Below are 25,687 nucleotides of genomic sequence, written 5' to 3'. Positions count from 1 at the left end.
CTACTAAAAATTTACAATATTACTACCATGTTGTTCTAAATTACTAATGTATAAATATAATAGCATGTAATACTAATGTATATATAATATACTATAAACACTAAGATGCATAATAACATCAACATGTAATATTGTAATACATATACTAATGGATAAACACTAATCTATAAATTTATAATAACATATAATACTAATGTATAATAACTAAAGTATTATTCATATAAATTTTATATAACAATATCTTGTATTAATTATATTTTTTGACCTAATAAATTCTCAACATATTCATTTTGATAAATATATTAGTAATTCTAATATACATTAGTATAATAATTAGATTTATGGCCTAATACTAATACTATTAGTAAACCACTTTAAGCCTATATATAAATTACTATATAAAGCACTATAGTATTAATTACTAATACTATATTACTATGTGATACTATTAACTATAGTGATATATTAGTATTAGACATTAGTATACTAATACTATCAGTGATATAGCTAGTGTAATATAATAATATTTATACTAATACTATTATATAGTTATACTAAATTAAAATCACTATAGCAAATATTAATATATAGTTATGCTAATCACTATAACTAATACTAATACTAATATAGACTATAGTTATAACTTATAGTATTATAACTTATACTAATATATTATATAGTTATACTAAATCACTATAACTAATACTAATATAGTTATACTAATCACTATAATTATATATAGTATTAATATCACTATTAGTATAATACTATAATATATAGTATTAATAATAACTAATACTAATATAATTATTAGTATAACTAATATTTATATATATTAATATATATATCAAGTATAAGAGATTATAGATTTAATATATATATATATATATCAAGTATATTAGTTTATTATTAATATTTCGGTGCTTTTTTTTAATATTCATATATAATAATATATATCATATATTTTTTTTTTATAAATTTTCATATATATATAATATATAAAATAGATTTATATTAGTTAGTATACTACTATACAATACGGCGTCGTTTCTATTGCAATAGGACTTTCTTTTTAATTTTTGAATGCATGTTAGTATGTTACTTGTTTTATTTAGTTGTATTTTTTGTTATAATCAAAAGTTTAATTAATTTAGATTGTAATGTTGAGAAAATTGAAATTTAAAAGCTCACAATTTTTTTTTTTAAAAAAAAGTGGGTCAAATATGAAGTTAAAAAAGATAAAAAAAATAATAAAAAAATCCGACTCCGCTCCGACAAGTCGGAGTCGGAGTCGGAGCGGATTTTATATGTTTCGGAGTTGGAGTCGGAGATCGGATTCGACCTCCGACAAAGTCGGAGTCAGAGTCGGAGGTTGGGCCCTCCGACTCCGAAAGTGTCGATGCTCAGCCCTAGTTGGCGTGGCTCTTTAGGACTTGTGTCTTGTTATATTTGGGTAACTGTTGAGAGCTGACCAGGATACAGTTGGCTTAAGAAAACAGGACATTGCCGATAGTCTTGTTTATTTAGGGGTACTTGCACTCTAATCATGCAAGGCAGAAGGAAGAAGTAAATTGAACAGTTCAGTTTGCACGACTCCTGTAACAACGTTGCTGTGAAAGACAATCAAATAAGTGGAAGTGAGACATCTGGTTGGTTTTAGATTTAGATTTATTGTATAGGTTGGTTTTATTCATCTGGTTTTTTTATTGAATATATGTAAATTTCATATGTACTGTTTGTTATTACGGTTTCCTCCGACATAATTAGAGTTTTTAATAAAATTGAGAGGGTTCACTGATGGATAGTGACTCTCGTCTCTTTCTTATATATTTATATAAATATATAAATAGAAAGTGGAAGTGGGACATGTTATTTAAGGCCTGCAGCCTGTACGACCATTACAGATTGCAAATCACCAACCATAAAATATGAATCCAGACGTGCAACTCATGCCTTATCCGTCCATTTGTCGAAGCTCGTGTGGCAACAACTGGGTTGGTTGTTTGCTTGATAGTTGGTTGTTGGTGCTAAGCCCATGCACTTGGATCCAAGAATGGAATAGAAACAGGGCATAAAAGTTTGTAACAAAAATCTAACTAAAAATGACGAGAGCACACAGTATCTAACCCCCCCCCTCTCTCTCTCTCTCTCTCTCTCTCTCTCTCTCTCTCTCAGAGGAGAGTACCTCGAAAAAGCAAGGTGGAAAATGACTTGTCAGCCTATGATAGGACTGTCTTAAAGATTTAAGCATAGTGTGGGCTATGCATACTTATTAACTGTCCATGGCCCTTCAGTCTGGTCCACACTCCAAAAAGCTCTAAAATTTCTTGGCTCTCTCTGTTGAGAGGGAGTGGAAAGTTGGAAACATGCAACAAAACCGTGGTCGGAGTAAAATGTAATCGTCAGGTCATATTCACACACAAAACCAATTCCAAAACCTCCAGGCTTTGGGGGGTTTTCAGACGTTGTATATGCATTTCTCCAACCAAAAGGAGAAAATGAGTCCTTGGGAGTCTAGGTATCACTTATTTATTAAGCTTCAAACTTGATTTGCCTTGGGGACTTTCCAAGCTGGAAAGTCATGGGACTTTGAGCTTCCTGGAGAGTGGAGAGTGGTCGATGATCCTGCCAAAGACCCAAAAAAACAGTAACTGGATCTATGATGCCTCACTGCTCATTTTGTCTTTTCTTCTCTGTTTCATTGAAGAGAAGGAGAAAAATAGGTTAACAATATTATTTCAAAGGAGAAAAAGAAAGTTGGGGTGAACAAGGGAGAACGAGTTAAATCCAACTTTGAATTGCATGCGTGTTGCGCCTACATGCATCTCTCCTTTGGGTCGGCATTCGGCAATGGCCCAACCCCTCCGACACACACAGACCCATTCTAAACCCTAAAAACCTTTACCCTAACCATTCCCACAAACTTTACCACGTCTCCAACCATATATCTCCCAACCTATAATATCTCTACTCTCTAGGGTCGCAACCTGTTAGATAAAAACAAATTAACAATTTATATGAGATAAATCAATGCTGATGACAGTCACAAGGGTGCAAAAGCAGAGCCGTATACAGAGCAACCCTGCCTTTTGCTTTCGCCTCAAAGTCTTCAGTTACTACTGTTCCGAAATTATTACTATTTTTCAGTACCATTAATACATTGAGCTTCGAGAACTGGGATTAGATATTGGGTTTTCTCTGCTATGTATGATGTACTTGCTTAGCTTTTTCCATTAAAGCAAGCAAGCTTTTTCCATTATTTGCTTCTTTGTATCCTTCGTTTTCCCCCATCATTCAACATTTTTTCGAATAATATTTTATTTTATTCTGTGTCACGAACTCTCTGACTCCAAAAATACCCTGTTTTGTTTTTATGGATAAAAAGTTAAAGGCCCATGTTATAGGAATGCTATAATGTTCGCTTAAATTCGAGCCTTGCTTCTTCATTTTGTGTTCCCTTGTGTTGTTCCCCATCAAGGTTGTTCCGGTCCATTTTCTTTTGGGTGTGGAAGATTCTGAACATCTATGAAAAGCATTACTACTATCAGTAATGTCACTTTTGCTGTCTTCGTCTTCTGTTTAGCTGTTTGGTGCTGTGGGGAGGAAGACATGGATGTAGCTCCAATGGAAAAAACAGAGAAGGAAGCTCTGTACTTTGCTATACAGGGCTTTGTGGGCAATTGGTGGAATGGCTCAGCTCTATATCCAGATCCCTGTGGATGGACTCCTATACAGGTACTGCCTTCCCCCACCTATCGTAATGTAGAGCGTATAGTTGTAAAACACCATGGGACTACCTTTTTCCTTGTGCTTAATTTGGGTAAAAGAATACGACCACTTCATTTTTTTCACTCATGGTCATGGTTAGAAGCCATTGGATTTTCATCTAAAAGTACTTTGAACACTCAAACCATCCGCTTTGTTTCACAGAAATAGATGAATTTCTTTGACATGGAAGTATGACTAGTGCGGGATGTTTCACCATTCTTACTTCAAAATAGAATGTGAATATTAACCTCTTCTGATAGAAGAAACCCATTAACAGTTAGACACCTAGAAAGATCATAATCATCATCGATTCATCATGACCATCATCATTGTTGTTATCATCATCATAACCCTTTTGGTCACAGGGCAAACATTACCAAAAAAAAAAAAAAGTAAACAAACTAGCGCCTTGTTCAGTGTCTTGCTTGCACCGTGGGATGAGAAGTAATTCACAAATAGGCATGGAATTATGAAAATTATTTCACAAATACACTTGAACCATTTGCTGTCCGGTTACTCTATTGTTGGCTGGAGTATTTGTCTTTAGCCCACGAAGTTCCTGAGAACTGATATATTTTCTGCAGAAGCGGAAGATGGAACCTGGCCTTCTAGTTTTCTGCATACATCCTGAAGGCAACAGTTTGTGAAATTGCGCTCAAAATCTTAAGTCTACAGATACCACTTGTTTTGCACGGAAAACTTTCCATGTACTCTTTAATGCTCCTTACAGAAGATTATTACCATGCACATGGTGATTCTAGCTCATTACCCAATTTTCATCACTAAAAAATCATTAATTTCAGACGCTATATATGCAAGTGTTGAAGTTCAATTTACACGAGTATATTTTACACATGTAATGAACTCAACTATCTGATGGATTATAGCCTCTTTCTTCTCAAGTTTAATAAGTTTTCTCATTTTCTTTTACAGGGGGTCTCTTGTGATCTGTTTGAGGGGCTTTGGTACGTTACTGCGTTAAATATTGGACCCGTTCATGACAACTCTCTCGGTTGTGCCACAAAACTAGAATTCAGACCACAACTATTTGAGCTCAAGTACCTTAAAACTCTATCCTTCTTCAATTGCTTCGTCTCTTCCCACAGACATCCCTCCATTCCATCCAATAACTGGAAGAAACTTGCCGGCAGCTTAGAATCATTAGAGTTCCGATCCAACCCTGGTCTTATTGGGCAATTTCCTGCTAGCTTTGGCTTTCTCCTGAAGCTCCAATCATTGGTACTTATTGAAAGTGGATTAGCTGGGAAATTACCAACAAATATTGGAAACTTGATCAACTTGAAGCGTCTAGTTCTTGCTGGGAACAGGTTTAATGGTCCAATTCCTTTTAGTTTTGGTGGGTTGAGTCAGCTACTCATATTTGATTTAAGTAGGAATACACTGTCTGGGCCTTTGCCATCGAGTCTCGGAGGGTTGACCTCACTTTTGAAGCTTGACTTGAGCAACAATCAGCTGGAAGGTATGCTACCAGGTGAGATTAGTAACTTGAAGAATCTGACCCTTTTGGACCTTAGAAACAACAACTTTTCAGGTGGCTTGAGCAAATCGCTTGAAGAAATGTGTTCCTTGGAAGAGTTGGTCTTGTCCAACAACCCCATTGGTGGAGTCTTTACGTACCTAGAGTGGCATAAACTACACAACTTGGTCGTTTTGGATCTTTCTAACGCGGGCTTGAAAGGAGAGATACCTGAATCCATTTCAAAATTAAAGAGATTGAGATTTCTGGGTCTGAGTGACAACCACCTCATGGGCAAGCTCCCTGCAAAGCTGTCTACTCTACCTTGCGTTACTGCACTCTACTTAAATGGGAACAATCTGACAGGAGAGATTAATTTCTCTGAAGGGTTTCTTGGGAAAATGGGAAGGAGGTTTGGGGCATGGAACAACCCAAATCTTTGTTACCCGGTTGGGTTGAAGTCACCTAGCCATGTTCCATATGGGGTAAAACTGTGCCAGAAAGAGGTCACAGTACTTGAATCCAATCCAAGAACTAAGTAGTCTAAGTTGGCTGATGGGAATTTGAATAAGAATTCCCATTTTGTGGCTTCTTTGGGGATTTCCAAGCTATGTTAGTGATGGGTTTTGGTGAGTTTCTCCGGTGGAAATGTTGATAGGTCTTTCCTTAAGATGTTTCCTATAGGAATCTTAATTGGAGATCAGGTCTCTAGTCCAAAATATTTCTTTCACATATATCCAACCGCATTCTGATCTTAATTGGTTCCTCTTTGCTCGTCCCCTAACATGAAGTTGTAGCCTTTTTTTTCCCGGTTGTACCAACCAACCATATATAGTTAATGTCCACTTTGACTTAGCTCTAAACATGGGAATGATATATATTGTATTACAATTAAAGCCGGGCATGCCTTCTCTTCCAAACCATGTTTTTCCGTGGATAATGCCACTTATATACATTCTGTATATATTTTTTAGGTGTATCTTGTTAGTCATCTGTTATTTAAAAATATTAAAGACTTTTAAATACCATAACTAAACTTCTTTAGCATGATTTTCTAGGTACTAGACTCGATATATCTTGTAATAAGAACTTCCCACTTAGACATGAGAATTGAGAAGGACAGCAAGTGATAGAACTAGTCCTTTTTCCCCTTTTAAGGGTTGTAAAAAAAAAATTTGAACCGTTTGTATTGGTTCGAACTGAAATCAATCCGATACCAGTTTTCATATTTTCATATAAAAATATTTTTTATATATTTTTTTATATTAAATTAGACACTAATATACATAATCAAGTATAAAATAAGTTAGACATTAAAAGAATAATATAGAATTAGGTGTTATAGTATAATCTAGTATATAAATAAATTAGACTAGTTACTAGGATAGAAGTAAGTCGTTAATCTCACTTATTATATTAAACTAAATTAATTTCACTAATAAATGAGAAATTACGAGGATACTTGTTAAAAAAAAAAACAGAGAGAAATTGATTTAAGGAGAAGAAGTATTAGGCTTTGTTTGGAATTTAAAATTATTTCAACTCATTCTAATTTATCTTTATAATTTTTTTAAATCTCAACACAAAATATAATAAATAATTTTATTTTTTAAAATTTTAAAATAATAATAATAATAAATAATAATATTTTAATAATATATTATCATCTTAACTCAATTACCTGTCCTCAGAAAATTTGTTCAAAACTGAATGAACCGGATACCCCTCGATTTCTCAAATACCAAGTTGATCACTTGGCTTTCTGTGGACAAGGCATTTAAGTAGGAATTCTGATCATGTGTTGATTTTTCGAGGAGGGGCAGTTAGTCCTTTATGACTTTAATTACTAGGTTGAAACTTGAAAGTGAAATGTGGAGGATTATCCTCAGTAGGCCTGTGTACTCGGTACGCAGTATGATTACTCTTAGGCTTGTAGGGAAGCGTAGTAGCCTGTTTAAAGAGGATGGTCGTGGCCGGGGCTGGCTGGTTCTGAAAGGGTGGTAGACAAAATTAAAGGCTCTTGTCAGCCAGTCTCAGCTGCCTGCATGTGATCTGGATTGGCTTGTGGAACTGTTCTTGGCTATTAACCATTAATTAATTAATAGCCCTGACTTCTTTCTGGACGGTAGAAAATTGATTCTTCTTTGCATTTCAGCAGGACTGGTCATTATTTTTGCCATGTGGACATGCTAAGTAAAGTTGACAAACTAAAATCATTAAATAAAAAGGTTGGAAACCATCATAAATATATTATGGTGTGTTTGGATATGTTAATTCTTTATCAATGAGACAATGATTCCTATTCCAAAACCTTCATAGAAAAAACAAAACAGTCATTAGTATTCGTCTTAGAAGAGACATGACTAATGCCTTTCAATTCTCCCCGGCATGAGAAACTGCCAGCTCAAGATATTTATAAGATTTCTGATAGTTTAAGAAACCCATAAACCAGAAGTCAAAATTATCCCAAGTTGTTACTTCTATGTACTTTGCCGTTGGCTTCCTTACATTCTCACTCAGGTCAACTCTCATTATCTTCTTCAGTGGGATTAATACCTGAAAAAAAAATGAGTGCAACAGATTTCTTCGGGTTAATGAGTAAATAGTGCAAAACTTGTTAATAAGCATTTTAATGGAGAGGGAGAGAGACTGTGTGTGTGTGTGAATATTTATGAATACCTTATAGTGGAATCTAACCATTTCTCCATTTGGAGAGGAGACTTTGATAGATCTCTCACTGCAAAAAGAAACCTTTTTGGTGGAGATAAAGAGGAGCCCAGCTACTGGACCTGCTGTAGTTGATAGAAAGCATTGGAAAGCCTTCAATAGTTTCTCTCCTTCTGAAACACTAAATAACTCCTTGAATACTTTCTCAAATCCACCTACTTGAAGAATTTTAGCCCCCAACCTCAACTTCCATCTCACAGTTTCAGTGAATTTGTTCCCCAATCTTACTGCAGTCCCTCAACATACAAATTAAATAAATCAGTCAATGTTGTTTTTACACAAGTGGCACATGTAGTAACATGCTCAAGCAACACTTTTGTCTTTCCATGTGTTGTATGTATTCAAAGTCATTCCTTAAATAGAAACAAATGACTGCATGGGGATGAAATGAAATTCATAAACCAGCATGAAGGTTATAATCAGATCTTAGCTGCTGAAGGAATATTGAGTTTAATTACCATGCTCGAGGACCCCATGAGCAAAGTTCTTTGTTTTTTTCTTAAGCTTGTTCATCCTTTTAAGCACTGAATCTATTTTACCTGCAATATCAACAGCATCGATCTCATTATTTGAATGGCTCCGTTTCAAGGGGTTTAAAATCCACGTGAATGTGGAGGTGCAGGAGAGAGAGAGAGAGAGATTTGGTACCTTGTTGGGGTGAGTATCCTTTAGCTGGTATCTCAGCTGGATGTGCTTTGCCATTAGACTTCATGCGTCCCATATTGGTTCTAATTAACTTTTGTCTCTAAGGGCTTCTTTTCTTTTAGTGTAGAATGTTTTCAGCTGTCAGATTCTTATAGATGAAGATATGCTTTATAAGGTTGATCAAATTATCTTGTCTTTCTGCATATGGTTTAGCAACAAGATTTTATGTAATCTTTTCATATTATCTTAACTTTATTACTAAATAATTTGAAAAGTAGTAAAAAGAAAAGTAGATGAGATCCATTAAGCTTAATTTGCAGATTTTTTTTTTTTGCCATGTATTAAATACATGGTGCATCGATTAAAATTTGTGCATCTTTTCTAGTATCACATCCAAACCTTAACAAAGAATGCAGGGATTCTACAAAGTGAGATACTTTTTTTTTTTTTTTTTAATGTTTGAAGCCTGAGATAATATCAATAAATGCAAAAAAAAAAGAAAAAGTCCATGTTCAGGATTCATCCAACCTTCGCCAGCTCCATCGCCTGTATAATTATATAATTATAACGCTCATTCACAGAGAATATCTCACAAATCTTACGTTCAATATCATATTTAGCTGTTAAATCTTGTCGCAGTCAATGATATGTGGAACCACAGAATAATTTACGCAGATCATAAAATAAAATAAAATAAATTAGAAGGAAAAAAAAAAACTAGCAAATTCGATCGAAACAAAGGTACTGCTATTTGAAGGATCGAAGTTTTACCTTTAATGGTGTTGGAATTGGTTTGATTCTCCTTTATTAAATTTCACTTTCTCAGTGTTTTTTCAAAAATTGAAAAGAATCCAACTTCAGAGAACCATAACTAAGAAAAGTATCAGGAGGAAAACAATAAATTGTGAACCTTGACCTCCTCCTCCTCCTCCTTTCTCCTGTCACCCCATTTTGCCTCTTGATCTTATTATTTTCACGGGCATTCTTTCTTTCTTGCTTCTTTTTCTCTTTGGCTTTCCTATTTCTAATTGTGTGGTAGCCATTTTTCGTACTTTGTCCAAATTAAGCCTCCCTTTAACCAAAAATGGACAAGATGAAAAAAAAAAAAAAAATAGTGAAGTTAACAATATTTAACACATTAAAGCTTGAGCCATAAAGAGGAAACAATATTCGAAGACAACTCTGAAAATAGATATTTCGAATAAATGTGTCGCATTGGCTTTAGATATGCTACTTCAAAATTGTGGCTGGGGAGGGGAGGGGAGGGGAGGGGCTGCTCTTTACAATTTGTGCAATATAAATTAAGCACCGACTATCTCTAAAGACTAATTAGTAATGGGTTCTCAAAATGAAATGTTTATAAGAAGAAACAAACAAGAATGCTGCACTACTTATAGATACTGCCACCAGTTGCCTATACAGATTCAGGGTAAATCCTACCCATATGGCTTATTTAGAACGGATGCAAAAATAGACAAATGACAGTTAAAACATTAAACCTTCTGCTAAATAAGCTAATTAAAATATTCAGGCTGAGATCCAAAGAAGAGCACAAGTCATAATATTCTTCTGTCTTTTGCAAGTGTTGAAGCTTAAACTGCACATTATCTATGAGCAGCAGAGGTGGGCGGCATTGGATATCCCATTGGACCCATGTTCATTGGTGCACCAGGAACAATGACTCCAGGTACAGGGGCTCTGACACCGTATGCCATATGTGGTCCAGTAGGAAGATTCACAGGGGTACCAACTGCTGAGACAAGGGATCCTCCTATAGGTTGCCCTATAGTCGGAGCACCATACATGCCAACACTTGCAGGCCCAGCTTGGGGCTGCAGTTGTGGTTTGGTTGATTTGCCAGAGGAAACTCCTGCAGAACCACCATTGGTTTGGCCAGTGATTGGTCCTTGTGGTGCTGAAATGTCTCCATCGCCAACACTAGTAATGTCATGAATGCTTGATCGCCTCCTATCTTTGTTCATCGAGTTCAAACGAATGAAGTACTTTTGTGCATGGCTTGCCACTTGCGTAGGTGTTCTTGTCACCACAAAGTTTCGAGATATGCTTCGCCAGTCCCCTTTCCCATATTTTTCCAAACCAAGAAGAAATAACCTGATGAACAAAGGATACAGAAATTAAAGCTTACTAACAAACGAACAAAAGAAAATTAAAAAATCATGGCATTTGAATGACATCATCTAAACTTGCTACTTCAGTATCTTCAAGCGTTCATCCCTCTTTACTTTCTTTTTTAATATATCAACATACAATCATAGCTCCTTACCATACGACAGAAACCCCTCTCTTGCAACAGCCACAAATGCATTTTGTACAACGGAACACTTTCAGTGCCCTCAGAAATTACACGTATAGGCAGCAGACCTCCCACTTTTGCAGCTAAAGAATAGGCTCTAATGGATGTACCAATTAAAATTTCAAAAACAAAAAAATCCCAAAACTTGCACAAATACGCAGCAGAGAGAGTTCACAGAGGACGAATTTCAACATTCTGACTCAGCCTAAAAAGAAAATACGATAACATCCGATCTAAATATATATGGAAAACGCTAGTTGAATCAATAAAAATGACCGATTGAATTTCTTCTTTTTTATCTTTTATTTTTTTACTTAATGATTAAGGAAGTGACTATTAGTGAATTGATATATATTTTTTAAAAATATTTAAAGATATATAAAAAGAGAAAATATATTTGTAACCGTGAATTGTACAACCGCCGTATAATCGCTTTGAAAAAAGTGAATAAAATAAAGAATCCATATGAAAAAAATTAATTTTTTAATAGTGGACCCCACTCTTTTCCAAAGTGATTACACAGCGTTTACGCACTTCACGGTTGTATGTAGAATTACTCATGTAAAAAATGACTAAAAGAAAAGGAAAAAAAAAAAGTGGTCAATTTCATCGGTGAAATTATCGGTCTTAGTAGCAGTCCCCAATTGATATTAGCTATTGGTCCAGGCAGATACTTTTTGAATCAATTACCATAGCAACTGATATATCCAAGATGGCCAAATTCTGGCTCTACTAAATCGCCCAACAAGATCTAAAATGATCTAGTCTAAGAAATTTTCTCATGAATACCACTCTGAATACTATTTAATATCCTCCATAATTGACAACCTTCATGGACAAGCAAACTCAGTGAAATGCACAAGTATTAAGTTTTCAATCGGCGATAAAAAGAAATTTATAAATTGACTTTATAAACACTTCACATAAATAAAATCCAAATAGATAATAATGCAAACATTTTTGGAGCGAAACAAAGGAAAAAGGGCAAAGTGAGAGGGTGAAAAGGGATACCTCACCCCATCGCTCTTTCCCAACACCAAAAAAAAGTGGCAAAACGTTTTTAAATCCTAAAGACAACATCCAATCCATTTGCAAATTAAAGGAACAAATAACTTGCACTAAATTCTGTAGTCGGATGCCTGTTATATTTGTTCATGATGAAAGTATGCCAAAGCAAATGATGACTCCCAAGATTATCCATATCACATAGCATATTAGCAATCAGAGCTTTGTAATCAAATAGCATGGCTTTAGTACCAGAAATTATCTCAATGTTGTACATCCTCATTCAAGCATCTTTTCCACATCGTATCAGATACCATCTCTAATCTATTGTCTTTTATCAAAAACCTTAAAGCAACAAATCATGGATCCCAAACGAAACTGACTCTCCAAATGCAGAGCACTAGAGAATGATGCCAAGACATGAGGTCAATCCTAACCTCTACCCTTCCCTGAATTTTGTTAGGTACAGAAATGGAATATGATGACAAAGCACATAAACTGTTATTACAAAAAGCATAAAATAATATTACCAATGGGATTTGATTAGGCAAATCCAGTACAATACAGGGTTTCAGGTTTGTAAACAGAAAAGTGCAAAATAAGATATGGAGTCTAAAGAAGTATGGAAATGTTGTATGTCTATTCAGAGCAAACCAACAGGGAAATCACTTTCATTTCATAAGGCTGCTTCAGAAGTGGTCGATCTTAACTATGCAAATGCAAGTATTTGTAAATAAAAATTAGCAAGGTTTAGTATTAATATCAAGTTTCAGTTTGATTAGAGGCTTACTAAGACTAGATAAACTAGGACTTCAAGTTTTCACATATACATGACTTAGTTTTACAATATACGATGTATGTATAGTCTTTGATAATGGTATAGGTCTTTTACACCTTGGTTTTTGGATTTTTGTAACCGCAAGGTGCTTCAATCTGTCACCATGGTATCCTTCGACATAAGTGAGGGTTTATTAATAAAATTACGGGGTATCTTTCTCTTTTGTAGAATGAAAAAAAAAAAAAAAATTGAACACATTCAAAGGTTGAACACAGGGCTGCTTCTGTGCAGGTTCTTGTATGCCTAATTCATTAAGGTCACAAGCACCAAAAACTGACTCTTCATTAGGTGCTTATCTCTTCTCAAACCCCTTGGCGTTTCCTTTTTTTATATGACAGTTTTATTTGATAAAAAAAAGGGTGATACCCCAATACACAGGACATATACAAGAGAAACACCTAACGATTAGAAAAGAAAAATGGGTCTAGAAAATTCTCAAAAGTAGAGATAGAAAAAGCAGCACCATTATGGGCCACTATCCAATGATGGTGTTAAAACAATGGCTCGAGGTCTACCACCAACTTCTCACAATCTTCTATTTCTCAATCTCCAAAAGACATTAAATTTTGCTTTCCAAAAGAGGAATAGACTTGCTTTCCAAGAAAATTTAAATTTTACAGGACACACATGTTTGATACCAAAAATGAAAGTAAAAGCAATAACCTTTTGTGTCGTTACAAAAGTTTTAAAACCAATAAACTCATATAACAGAATGATTTGTACCTTAAAACAATTTTCTAGGTTAAACCATCTAACTTTGGTCCAGACTAGGTGGCACATCAAGAAACTGTCAACAATCATCAAAGACAGGAAGATACTCATACAACTGATCTCGAAAGCACACAAACTATATACACACAATAATCACTAAAGTAACGCAACATAACCAATCTTAACCATAATTTGTGTAAGTAGTTCTGCCTGTGCCAACCATAATAGATACTTTTGAAAATGCCACCTACGAATTTATGCACTGCCAGAGAGTAAATAAAATCATAAACAATTATTCTGACCTGTGCTCATCCTCTGTCCAAGCAATCCCCTTACGGCGTTCCTGATCAGACCTGGAAGCCTTATTTCCATGATTAGACTCATTGTTATGATGACCCAAATGGCCACCCTTCTTACCAGTTCCTTCATCACAGGTATGGCTCGTTGAACCCTCCAAAGAAGAATTATAGGAAGGCAGTGGCACACGGCCAGATTCAATCAGGTTAATATCATCAACCAACAGCTCATAATGATGTTTAATCTCTTCTACGGTTTTCCCCGGAACATCAGCTGCAATTTTTTCCCATCGATCTGGAGCATCTTCAGGATGAGTTGCCAGGGCAATCTCAAATGCCTTATCTTGATGTCTGCTCCACAAGGAGCTAATACCCGCTTCGTCCACAGTCATCTAGCTTATTCTGAGCCCACCACCAAGAATACTACCCACAGGAAGAAGAGAAGAAACCTACCAACTGCTCTATAATCTAGGCTAAACCCATCAACAAAGTCATAAACTTTCAGGACTTGCTCTTGAAAGTTGGATCGGAATTTCTTTACGGTGGGATTCCAGTAAGTAGTCTGATGGTAGCCTAAATTATGGGAAGCGGATATGTCAGACAATAGAGGTAAGCAAGGAGAGAAACAAACAGACCGAGAAAACGCCCATGAAAACGAACGAGAGATCACCGCCAATAAAAATCAGAAATTTAGTGAAGTATGTGAAGAATTTAACGGTGATTTGCTCCGCAATTCAAACTTTGTACTCTTGTGAATTGTCGACCTATTGATGAACGAAAAGGCAACAGTTCCGTTAGACCATGAAAATATCTGAAAATCATTACATCAAAGATACACTAAAGGGCATTCTTAAACAAGATAGAAATGAACGCAGCGGTGAATTCCATGGAATGGTAACTAGGGCTTTGGATGGTGAAATCTGAAAGAGACAACGCAGAAGCCAAACAAAAAAGAGAAACATAGAAGTCTATAATTGACGAGAAAGATCATTCAAATTGCTATTTTCCCATTCCAACAAGACAAAAAAAACCCCAAGACAAGAACAGCTCTCACAGTTCAGGCCCACAAAATTTATCCTCCTTTAAACCCTTTGAAGAGTAAAATCACCACACATGCTCCTCAATTGGCAATGATAGAATAATATAATTTCTACCTATTCAGCTCCAAATGGCACGAGAATTCTAGAAACCAATGTATACAATCTAGCTCCCAACATAAAAAAGAATTAAAAATGAGATTTATCGAAAGAAACAAAAAGAAAAAAGACCAATATATAGGAAAAGGGAGTGTGTTATATTGCCAAATTGAAAAACTTTAGGTAAAATCCCAACACTGAGTTGTGGATACTAGCTATTACTATATTTAGGAAAAGGCATCACAACTGACTCCCAAGTCTTTTTTTTTTTTTCACATTTTCATTCAAGAAAACCCATACAGTAAAAACTAAAACCCACTAAATGATTAGGTTTTATAACCTTACAACAAATTGGTAAATTCCGAGATTTTTTACCCTTCTTCGTAAAGAACCAGGATTTTTTTAGGCTATCTTTTTTTATGGGCATCTACCTGTATGTCCCGAAAACGAGGCCGAGGCAAGCCATGAAAAGGCCCCAAACTCACATATCCCATTATTGCCAACCATTTTTTTATTGTACGTTTGTTCTTATTTGGATCAGTCCTCGACCTTCATATCCATGGCATTTGCAATAAACTAACCGATGTATGGCCCCAAACTCGGCATTTGCAATAAACTCCACAACTGGATGCCGAACCTCAACCATGAAGAGGGAGAGCAATTGGAAGTATCATTTAGTTAAGGAGATTAATAAGAACAAATTCCCGAGTAGAATCAGGAGCCTATTAAGAACACATTAGGAGCATCCCGAATCCAGATAAGCCCAGAAAAATAAAATCATTAAAGACAACAAATTAAGGAAGTTGAGAAAAAGAGTTTAAAATTTGGCGTAGAAAATTTACAAGGGGCCTGCAAGATATTAGGGGCGACATCAAAGGATTATCCTGAAATATCCACAGAGGAGGTGAAAAGTGAAAACTGCAAAGGATGGGTCAATTGGTCCCGTTCTCTCTCTCTCTCTCGCTGGACATTTGGTTCCATCTCAACCGACTACTTTGCGCTACACACTGGACAGCTGGGATTGAAAAGGGCCTCAACCCCAAGTGGCAAAACCCACTGCCACTGGAATCTGCATTACCCATTAAGACCTGACAGATAACTCATCGGGAGAGATGGAGAGAGAAATCAATCTAAATTTCTTTTCTTTTCTTTTCTTTTATGTTCAAACAAAACAAACAAACCAATTGCAATTAGATTTCAGTAAATGAGGTAACTAGTAAACTATGCACAGTTGCAGATAACAAAACACACAACAATTTCAAAAAACAAAAAGAGAGAAGAAAAACAAAAAGTGCATCGTAGGTGTTTGTGGGCCATTGCCTTTTTCTTCATTTCCACAGCAGGCCGAGAGAAAATCATGCAAAAGGCTCAATCTTTCTGCTGCTGCTGGCGTCGTTTCGTCAGTTCCGATACTATTGCACGAAAAATGAGTCAAAAAGCGGTGCAGTTTAAATAATGAGGTAGGATTTGATGAGATAAAATAAAATAAAATAATTTTAAATAAAATTTAAAAATAAAATATTATTTTTTAATATTATTATTATTTTATAATTTAAAAAAATAAATTATTTATTATATTTTATATAAAAATTTTAAAAAATTATAATGATAAGATAAGATAAGATAAAATATTTTTAACATTCAAATAGATTTAATATTTTTCTGTTATAAAATTTTATCCATATCTAATTGATTGATTGATTTATGGCTTCCTTCTTTTTTATTTAGCCAAATATCAATTCATCTTTAAAATTTTGATATTTAAAATTTGAAAAAATAGAGATTATCATCCATGGAGTAGTCAAATATTAATGACTTCAACTATAAGCTATAATATTTTTAAGTGTTTCTTTTTATCTTTAAAAGTAATATTTTATTCTAAAACATCATACCCAACTACTTTAATATTTTCCAAATTTTATTTTAAAATGTACTTGTTAAATAATTAGGTTGTAGAAAAAAATTAGTTAGGAAATAATAATTTAAATGAAAATAAAATAATTAATTAATATTTAATTAGTGTAACAAAAAAATTTAAAATGATACTATTAAAAAATTAATATTATATTATTATTTTAATTAATTTAATATGAGATTATCACTTGAATAATTTTAAATTTATGAAAAATATGTAATTTTAATTAAATTTTAAAAATAATATAATGCTAGAAGTTGCCATTATTATGCCACCTCATCAAACTTCACGAGCAAAACAGTAGACAATAGCACGTGACCACTCGGGCCCGTGGGGGTTTAAAACCGAAAGGTCACCCCGCCCTGCAATATAACTCTGGGCCCACCACGATATCCATTTGTATGACCCAAATCCAGTTGAAATGATTTATTATTCGTATTATGTTACTTCTTTTATTTTTTGAGTAATGATAGAGTTACTATCTATTTATTATTTATTTATTATTTATAGTGTATTTATTATTTATTATTTTTTTAACATCTTTAATTATTAAAAAAATTAAAAATATATATAATTTTACTAATAGTACTAATAGTTACTTTCTTAATTATTAAATAAAATTAAAAATTAAAAAAACAAATAAAAAAAATAGTAAATGAATAATAGGAAAGTAGTAACCCATATTTTCCTCTTTTTTTTTCTAAAACACACACCACATACGTTTGTTTGGTGGCAACCCGAATTTGAAGACTTGACAATAAACCAGACAAAAGCAAGACTCTTCACGACTTCAAGGGGTTAAAGTTTGAATGCAAGCGGATTTGGGAGACCGATCGCGCACCAACCTCCACCTGGATTATTAAAACGGTTCGTCTCAATTAAATGAAAAGCGGGTTTCTTGCACGCAGGAAGATAGGCAATTTAAATGAAGACGATAGTGGAAATAAGGGTTTTAATGAAACAGTGGGTTTGTTGTCTCTCTCTCTCTCTCTCTCTCTCTCTCCCTCGCTCCATTCTATGCAAATCTGATGAAGACATCTCGTTCTCTCAGTTTAAGAACTTGGTTCCAAATTAAGGGGGGAGCTCTTGAAAGCAGAGAATAACGTTCTAGTGGTTAGTGGGCACGAAAAACTTTCTAAGAATAATCGGAGCTTGAGGAGGCTGATAGAGAGCAGACTTCCCTATCTCAATCCTATGAACATATTGCAAGTGGAGATACTAAAAAGGTTGAGATCTGACGATGATAACCACAAACTCATAGATGCATTGCTTATCACATAAATGGAATTACAGCCGAAATGAGGAATACAGGTTAAGCAAAGTTTTCTGGATTAAACATGATTGAAACTCTCACCCTTTTTTTTCCTATGTAGTTTTATGTGAATGGGGCTGTTACTTGATGACAATCAAACATCATCATATCTGCATGTGGGATTAGGTTTTGCTGAAAGAGTTGTATCCTCTGGATTATGCTAGATAGTAGATATCCATGTTTGTTTTAATACTAGCAATATAATAATGACTTTGTTGGTCACCAAATGAGACCTGGCTGCGGATTGGAGAATATAGGTCCGTTATTTAGCGAATGGGAGATTGCTTAGGGATCTGATGAAGATGAAGGGGATAACGTTTCGCAGACGATGTCCTCTGGCCTCTCAGCATTTCGTGTATGTCTTTTATTTCTCTGCCTTTCCTGTTTTGTTTTATTTTTTAAAATATAATATAAAAAGCCACGTCAGCAATCGATACACAATCGGTGCACGAGATTGCTTGTACATAGAAGAATCGCTCCCCTTATTGTTCTAACTCCACTAATTGTTGCTTGAGATTATGACCTACTAGAAATACTTTCAGTGTAAGAACTTTTTTTTTTTTTTTTCTTTTTAGTTATTATTTTCATTTGAACTGGAGATTCTGATTTTGACGTTTTAGGAATTGTTTCTTACCGTATAACCATCATTATTGGAGAAGCTAGTTTTAGTTTCTTCCAAATAGGTTCTTCCTCATGCTTTCGTTAAATCTGGTTTCTCTCTTGACAGACATAGTTTTTCCATTCTTCGGATTTCTCATCTTGGTCTGATTAGAAAACCATTTTGAAAGCCCATCTAAAAAACTTCAAAGATTGGAGATGAGAGTACATGAGAATATGCTTTGTAGAAAATGAGATTTCGGGAGAATTTCTTCGCATTGTTTTTGCATTTGATGATTTTTCCTATTATTTGTAACCAATTGAATGATTTATGATGTCTTGGGTCTTTGATGGTTGCTAAGAATCAGGAAGGAAATTAAAAATATTTAAGAAAACAAAATCGGGAAATTCTCGTCTTTTTTTTTTACATTGTCGCACTATAGTGAGATTTGCATTCTAAGCATTCGTTTGAGAAAAGGAAGAGGAGCAAACACTGGAGAAGAAACTCTTCGAGGATTTGTAATTGAGGGCCAAAATGACCATTCATAATTGTTGACATGGGGTGTGTGGTGTGGACTCTTAAATCGGCTGATGAGTATATTTTTCATGATTTAAATATTAAGTTTTGGTAATTTTCTTTTCAATGGTTTACCTCCATTTTCTTGATTATTTTTGTGTTTCATTTAAAAGGTTCTTCCTTCATGGCTTATGGTCTCTAATCTATGACCACTATTTTAGTCATTCTATTTAAAAAAAATTATATTTACAGTTATAAAGTGTATAAGAGTCGTGTAATTTTTTAAAAAAATGAGTAAATATGAGACCTACATGAAAAAAAAAAAACTAATTTTTTAAAAGTAAATCTTATTCTTTTTTAAAATAATTTTAAAATAATTACAATTTTTACGATTGTATGTAAATTATTCTTGAATCAGGCCTGTCCTTACTTTCGTTAAATGGGCCCTCCCATTGGTGAGGTGGAGAGGCAGACTCTTGCCCTAAGTGAGGTGGCGGGCACTTGGCCCCATCGGCATTGAACGCGCGCGCCATGGCAAGATGATGGCAACACCGTTGCTAACTTGCTAGCTTACATGTCATGTTCAACCACCTTGTGGATGATGATGGGCCTTGGGTTCTTTGGACTCACTTGTGGCTTTTACCGCCAATAAATTTTATCCTTTGAAGACGAAAAAAGAAGAAGAATTTTAGGCTCTTATGAAGTGCAAAATTAGGTAAAGTCCCAAAAAATCATTGGACATGGTTAATTGACCATTAAATAATCTGAAAAATGTAGACTGGGTTAAATAAAGATTGTTAAATCGAATATGCGATCAGCCAAATTGGTTCTATTTACGTTCATTACAATTATGTAACAAATAGTTTGAACAAATAAACATATATAATGTTGTTTATATTTCAAATATTTTTGAGACATTTGATCTTACAATGAGCTAAGCTGAGAGAGAGAGAGAGAGAGAGAGAGAGAGAGAGGGTGTCGTCAACCTGATCAAAAGGGTCATTGGCAAATAATAAAGGAAACGCAAGGAACAAAGCACAAAGCTTCCTTCCTCTCTCATTCTCACACTCACATTCCTTCGACTCTTCCTGCACAAACTCACTGTATCCTCTATTTTTCTTTTGGTTATGTTATGTGGGTTGGTGGAAAGAGGAACATTTTAATGCATCTGATGCAGATGGAGATGGTGTTTTAAATCTAACAGAGTTCAACGAGTGAGCTTCTTCTGTTTAGCACGTTTCTTTCATTGCAAAAAAGCTTCTTTATGTTTTCCCATTTAAATTTAATGCTTTTTACCTAACTTGTCTCTTGATTTTCTAGCTTTCTGCACCAAGCTGATACCAAGAACCCAATGCCACTTTAGTGGTTGTGCAAGTGAGATTGTTTTTATCAAGTTCCCTTTTTCAACAGTTCCAAATTGTTGTATCATTTCAGACCATAATTGCATTGAATCAAAATATTTGAAACTTTTTCATTCCGGTTTGCAGTTGTGTCATTGTTGGTTAGTGTCAAGCAACTTACAAAATTGTTGACCAACTTATTGAGGTCATTCTCAAGAGAGAAATTTCTTACAGTGAAAAACACTATATTATCAGTTCATTTAATTGGTGTCAATACTTTCGTAGTAATCTAGTTTCTCCTCATTAAATTCTTTGACTCTAGATTTTCTCGAGTTCCTGCACAAATCTCAGTATAAGACAGGTTTAATGCATCACACACATATTTCTGACTCTCGAAAGGGACTTGACTCTTGAATCTCGCTTGCATTAACCTTCATCTAAATATTTTTTATTGACTTGGTTGAAAATTTCTCTTCTATAGGCTCTCAATTTAATCTGTTCCATATGGGTCTAGTTATCTACTAGATCTCATTTAGATTGTAAGATGCTCTCATCTCATCTCAACATCCAAACACTACAAACACACTTTTTAATTTCAAATTTTCAACTTTTTCATCTAATTATTACCTAATTCATTATAATTTTTCCAAACTTCCAAACAAAACATGAAAAACAATTCAACTTTATTAAAATTTCTCTTTTGTAGGCTCTCAATTTAATCTATTCCATATGCGTCTAGTTACCTATTAGGTCCCGTTTGGATTGCAAGATGCTCTCATCTCGTCTCAACAACCAAACACCAAAAACACAAATACTTTTCAATTTCAAATATTTTACTTTTTCATCTAATTATTACCTAATCATTACAACTTCTCCAAAATTCCAAACAAAACACAAAAAATCATTCAACTTTTTTAAACTTATATTAAAAATTATATTTTAAAAATATTTTAACTTTATAATATTTTCATTCAATTTTTTCTCTCTATTTCTCAAAACTCCATTAAACATCTTAACTCAAACTATTTTACTACTATTCACATATTATTTTATTACTATTCACATCTCATCTCACCTCATCTGTCTATCCATTTGAGACCTAATTCTTATTTGGACATCTAGGTACCTAAGGCAGGATTTTTTTGATAGTTGGGGGCTTAACCTTTTAGTTTCTGGCTACATGTACCTGAATTTAGTGGCAACTAATAATAATCAAGTCATATAACTCAATTCGGGGATGTTTGACTGCTTGTTGCACAAGTGATCGTTTGCCTTGGTCTAATGGCTTTATCTGGTAGCTCAGTATATTGCTCCACGTTTATTTTATTTATCTGTAAAGTGCTTTGATGTTGTTGTAAAGCTATTAGGTTCTGCCCCTAACCTGGTACCTTGCTAATTTGTTTCTTTACTTGATAAAAAAGGCTATTGAATTTGGCATTATGCTTGGCTACTTATTTATTTTGCCTTTTTGCATCCTTGGGGAAAGTGATACAAACAAAGATGGGAAGGTTAACTTTATATAATTTTGTCACGGACTCTTTGAAATGATCAGAAACTATGATGAAGAAGGTCATAATTCTTCACATCAATTTGGTGACCCAAGGGAGGGCCTAGCTAGTACATTGTTTACACAGTTTGACAAAGATAGCAATGGGTACTCATCAAAGACATGTTTCTAATGTGAATATTAAGCTTTGAATGGTACTAATAATTACTTGTGTTTGGACTTTTCATTCACTTGTCGGATGTTGAACTACTACCTATTATTGGAAAACTTCACCCATCAGAGCATTACTATGCGAAACAACAGGCAGATTACATCATGTCAGAGGTATTTGTTTGACTAATATGAGTTACTAATATAATTGATGACAAATTTATCCCCTTTAACTTCCTGTGTTAGTTTGACACGAAGACATGATCTGTATAAGCACTAAATATAGTTTTTAGCCTGGTCGGAAGATTGTATCTCTACTGTACAGCAGAGTGTTTGCATATTTACCTCAACCTTTTTTATGGTGAGGGACCTGTCAAGTGATAAATGATTAAATGTGTTTTAAACAATCTGGAGACTCATTTTGCATCTTCAGATGTCTTTATTTGGTTCTCTCATATCAGACAGTGGGTGTTAATTTCCTACTTAAGAGAAGCTTATTGTTCAAAAAGCATTTTCAAAGATCCCTGTTTTTAGATGACCAGAAGAACTTGTTATTGAAATAGATTTCTTACCTTCTTTTCTGACTGTCATCATGCTTCAAGTCGTACATCCATCTAAACGAGATTGATAAGAGGACTGATTAACCATGCAAGAGTTAGTTTTTATTCTGTGTTTCCGTATAGAAGCATAAAGCAAAACAACTTCTACTGCATGGATTCACAAAGGTAACAACTTTAGTATTGATTCTCTGTCCTGAGATTTTATCACAGATTTGACACCACAGATGAGGTGTCGGTCCGTTATTTCATGGAACTGTAATGCTATTCATCTCTTGTCCATCTACAACTGATATAACCAATCAGCCACTATCATCAAACACAAGATATGGTGGTAGAACGTTTTTGTTGAGGCCTCTAGATGATATAAAATTCTGAGTTTTAGCCATCTCAATGGATCAAGTTGACAGGATGTGGCGCCCTAGACTGGTCTTAATATAATCATTCTATCCAACTGTTACTACTGCTTCTAGCACGGATTATATGGGAAGAGAGAATGGTAGGGGCCTCAATAATATCCTTATTCATTCAGCTAATAATGATCAAGTAATTTTGCTTTGAGTTCAGAGTTACACTAGCATTTCTGTCATCATCTTGTCCATGATTCTGCAATATATGTTTTGAACTTGTATGGCACTATGTCAATATATAAGTTAAATATATGTGCTCTTCCCTTGGCACGGTAGGAAAGAATGCTACTAGAAGCGTGAGTATGGGTCACACATGGCTCATCTAATTCTCTCTCTCTTACATTATTTGGGTCCGAAGTACGTATCAAACGCATAGGTTGTCTGGGTCCTAATCGCCATATCTTCCTGAGCTTATAGGCTTTGGTGGGATTTGCATGTGTGCAAAGAAGTAGATAGAACTCAGTATGCTGGAGGAGTTGATAGAAGTTTGCATTTTGTGCAGTGCATTGGGTATCTCGTGATCTCATGGGTTCTTGGAGGTACATTGGTATGGTTAAGGAGATAGCCGTTCTCCCAATCCAGTGTGTTCACAAACTCACAAGCCAATTTCCTAGCAAAGAGAGAAGCTCTGATTTGGGAACATTATTAGTTGCATTTTTTCCCGTTAAAAAATATATGTAATTTTAGTTGTTATAAGTTATGTCCTGTATTATTGTTATGGTTTGGTGATTTGTTTTTAAATTTTCATCCTAAAATCTTCCCCGAGATTTCTTCTTTTGTTTAAAACAAGAAAATGCATTCGCTCCAGAAGTGCATTTTCTTTCGTTAATTGTTAAATATTCCTTTTTTGTGTTCTTCATGTACATGGTTTTCCAGGGCATCATTGCACTCTATTTATGTAGTTGTTAAAGATGTGTACGATACGGATATGTAACATTTTATTTCGTTAATTGTTGGAAGTGGTAGTAAGAGCACCTCTGTATTTTCAATGGCTTCCTCTACTGGAACAGAACAAACGAGTTTACTAGTTCTTCCTACTGGTTTCTTGATGAATGTTGAATTGTTGCGTCTGAAGTGTGAAGCCCAAATTCACCTTTGATTGGCATTGAAGATTTGGCAAATAGTATCATCACGTCAAACATCAAACTTTTCACGAACGCCATCATGAATCCATTATTTATTTCAAATATGATTAATATTTCCAATGACTACAACAACAACAACAAAAAAAAATGGAAAATATATTGCCTTTAGGATCCCGCTATTTCCGTTGATGTACCTTTTCATGCTGATGGTTATCCTCTTCCTCGTCGTCGTCTTCATCGGACGGAGGAGAGGGGTCGAGACGAGCTGCATCCTTGGCCCACCGAATCAACTTCTCGACTTCATCCTCTTCATCGTCATCAGATGATGATATGGGACCCACAGAAATAACGTTAGTAGAAGATGAAGAAGACGATGACGAAAACAAAGAACCCTTGAGAGCAGCGAATCTAGCGGAGAGCTCGTCACCCAGATCGGCCTTCAATTCCTCGTCCTCCGCACCAGCAGAAGCAACTGATGATGGAGTCAATTTCTGGGATTGAGACGGAGATATAGGGAGGGATGGTCGGGATTTGAGGGATTGGAAACGACGGTCGAGATCGGTGTGGAGGTAGTCGGGAGGACCGCGGGACATGTGGGAGTCAAGAGAGAGCTTAAGAAGCAACTCGTCCTGCGCTGCTTGAAGTAGCTCTTCAACCTTCTTCTCCTCTTCGTTATTAATTGCTGTCCTCTTACTCTTCTCCATCTTCTTCCTTCTGTTGGGCTCCATCTCTCTCTCTCTCCTGCAAAATAGAACAGACTGAACTAAATTTGCATTGTTTTTCTAGTTTTTAATTTAGATTCTATTCTTATTCTGCACTCGGATTTTTTTTTTTTTTTTTAAACTATAAACAACAAGTTTTAGGGTGAGTTTAGACTTTAGATTCTAAATTCATCTTCACTCATCATTACAACTTTTTCAAATTTCAATATAAAATATAATAAATAATTTAATTTTTTTAAATTTTAAAATAATAATAATATTAAAAAATAATATTCTAATAATATTTTATCATCTCAACTCAATTCAACTCACTTTAATATCTAAAGATACCCTTAAATTATTGACTAGTACTTTATGCATGGATTTTGGGAAGAAACCAACAAATTCTTTCAACTAAATCTGTCCTTTTTATTCTTTATATGTTTTAAAATTGTATTAAATTTTTAAAACTTACTATTTTTTATCCTTCAACTTTTAATAAAAAAATAAAACAAAAGATCTAAATAGAAAAGTTTTTTTTTTTTTGAGAAGTAAATTGAAGAGTATTGAGCCCAAGGTAACGAGACTTGGACCACATGAGAGATGTAACACAAGTTACACAACCGAGGAAGCACGGGATTTTCTCACCCAGGCTACAGAAAAATCCTTAAGACACATA

General features: G+C 34.6%; 4 protein-coding genes across 7 annotated transcripts; 1 reads left to right on the top strand and 3 right to left on the bottom strand.

Annotated features, from left to right (window-relative positions):
• The first annotated feature begins 2,758 nt into the window (after positions 1-2,758).
• On the top strand, positions 2,759-6,108 carry LOC109002592 (piriformospora indica-insensitive protein 2-like). Its single transcript, XM_018980403.2, has 2 exons — positions 2,759-3,735; positions 4,702-6,108. Exons 1-2 carry the CDS (start codon positions 3,526-3,528, stop codon positions 5,785-5,787), a joined length of 1,296 nt encoding a protein of 431 aa, XP_018835948.2. The 5' UTR covers positions 2,759-3,525; the 3' UTR covers positions 5,788-6,108.
• A 1,353-nt stretch (positions 6,109-7,461) lies between these two features.
• LOC109002763 (GEM-like protein 4) lies at positions 7,462-9,603 on the bottom strand. Of its 4 annotated transcripts, XM_035686099.1 has the most exons (6): positions 9,389-9,554; positions 9,146-9,163; positions 8,621-8,815; positions 8,431-8,511; positions 7,925-8,199; positions 7,511-7,801 (listed from the first exon to the last, which is right to left on the bottom strand). In XM_035686099.1, the coding sequence occupies exons 3-6, from the start codon at positions 8,691-8,693 to the stop codon at positions 7,619-7,621; spliced, it is 612 nt and encodes a 203-aa protein (XP_035541992.1). In that variant the 5' UTR covers positions 8,694-8,815; positions 9,146-9,163; positions 9,389-9,554; the 3' UTR covers positions 7,511-7,618. The 4 variants fall into 4 exon arrangements, with proteins under 4 accessions (XP_018836199.1, XP_035541993.1, XP_035541992.1 ...); XM_018980654.2 differs by lacking the exon at positions 9,146-9,163 and having other exon boundaries at positions 7,462-7,801; positions 9,389-9,603; XM_035686100.1 differs by lacking the exon at positions 9,146-9,163 and having other exon boundaries at positions 7,485-7,801; positions 8,621-8,732.
• Positions 9,604-9,956: 353 nt separating this feature from the next.
• Positions 9,957-14,780, bottom strand: LOC109002755 (transcription factor SRM1-like). Its single transcript, XM_035686086.1, has 2 exons — positions 13,788-14,780; positions 9,957-10,729 (listed from the first exon to the last, which is right to left on the bottom strand). Exons 1-2 carry the CDS (start codon positions 14,171-14,173, stop codon positions 10,222-10,224), a joined length of 894 nt encoding a protein of 297 aa, XP_035541979.1. The 5' UTR covers positions 14,174-14,780; the 3' UTR covers positions 9,957-10,221.
• A 9,575-nt stretch (positions 14,781-24,355) lies between these two features.
• LOC109002773 lies at positions 24,356-25,087 on the bottom strand. The gene has a single exon (XM_018980662.2). The coding sequence runs from the start codon at positions 25,033-25,035 to the stop codon at positions 24,484-24,486; it is 552 nt and encodes a 183-aa protein (XP_018836207.1). The 5' UTR covers positions 25,036-25,087; the 3' UTR covers positions 24,356-24,483.
• Between the last annotated feature and the right edge of the window lie 600 nt (positions 25,088-25,687).

Source organism: Juglans regia, chromosome 15 (genome assembly GCF_001411555.2).
Source record: "Juglans regia cultivar Chandler chromosome 15, Walnut 2.0, whole genome shotgun sequence".
NCBI lineage: Eukaryota > Viridiplantae > Streptophyta > Magnoliopsida > Fagales > Juglandaceae > Juglans > Juglans regia.
This window is presented reverse-complemented; position numbering and strand designations above follow the sequence as displayed.

Coding starts and splice junctions, on each gene's coding strand:
- LOC109002592 (XM_018980403.2), top strand. CDS start 3,526: ATGAAAAGCATTACTACTATCAGTAATGTCACTTTTGCTGTCTTCGTC. Junction 3,736..4,701: donor GTGGATGGACTCCTATACAG/GTACTGCCTTCC, acceptor TTTCTTTTACAG/GGGGTCTCTTGTGATCTGTT.
- LOC109002773 (XM_018980662.2), bottom strand. CDS start 25,035: ATGGAGCCCAACAGAAGGAAGAAGATGGAGAAGAGTAAGAGGACAGCA.
- LOC109002755 (XM_035686086.1), bottom strand. CDS start 14,173: ATGACTGTGGACGAAGCGGGTATTAGCTCCTTGTGGAGCAGACATCAA. Junction 10,730..13,787: donor TGGACAGAGGATGAGCACAG/GTCAGAATAATT, acceptor TTTGTTCATCAG/GTTATTTCTTCTTGGTTTGG.
- LOC109002763 (XM_018980654.2), bottom strand. CDS start 8,693: ATGGGACGCATGAAGTCTAATGGCAAAGCACATCCAGCTGAGATACCA. Junction 8,512..8,620: donor AGGATACTCACCCCAACAAG/GTACCAAATCTC, acceptor TTGATATTGCAG/GTAAAATAGATTCAGTGCTT. Junction 8,200..8,430: donor TCATGGGGTCCTCGAGCATG/GTAATTAAACTC, acceptor GAGGGACTGCAG/TAAGATTGGGGAACAAATTC.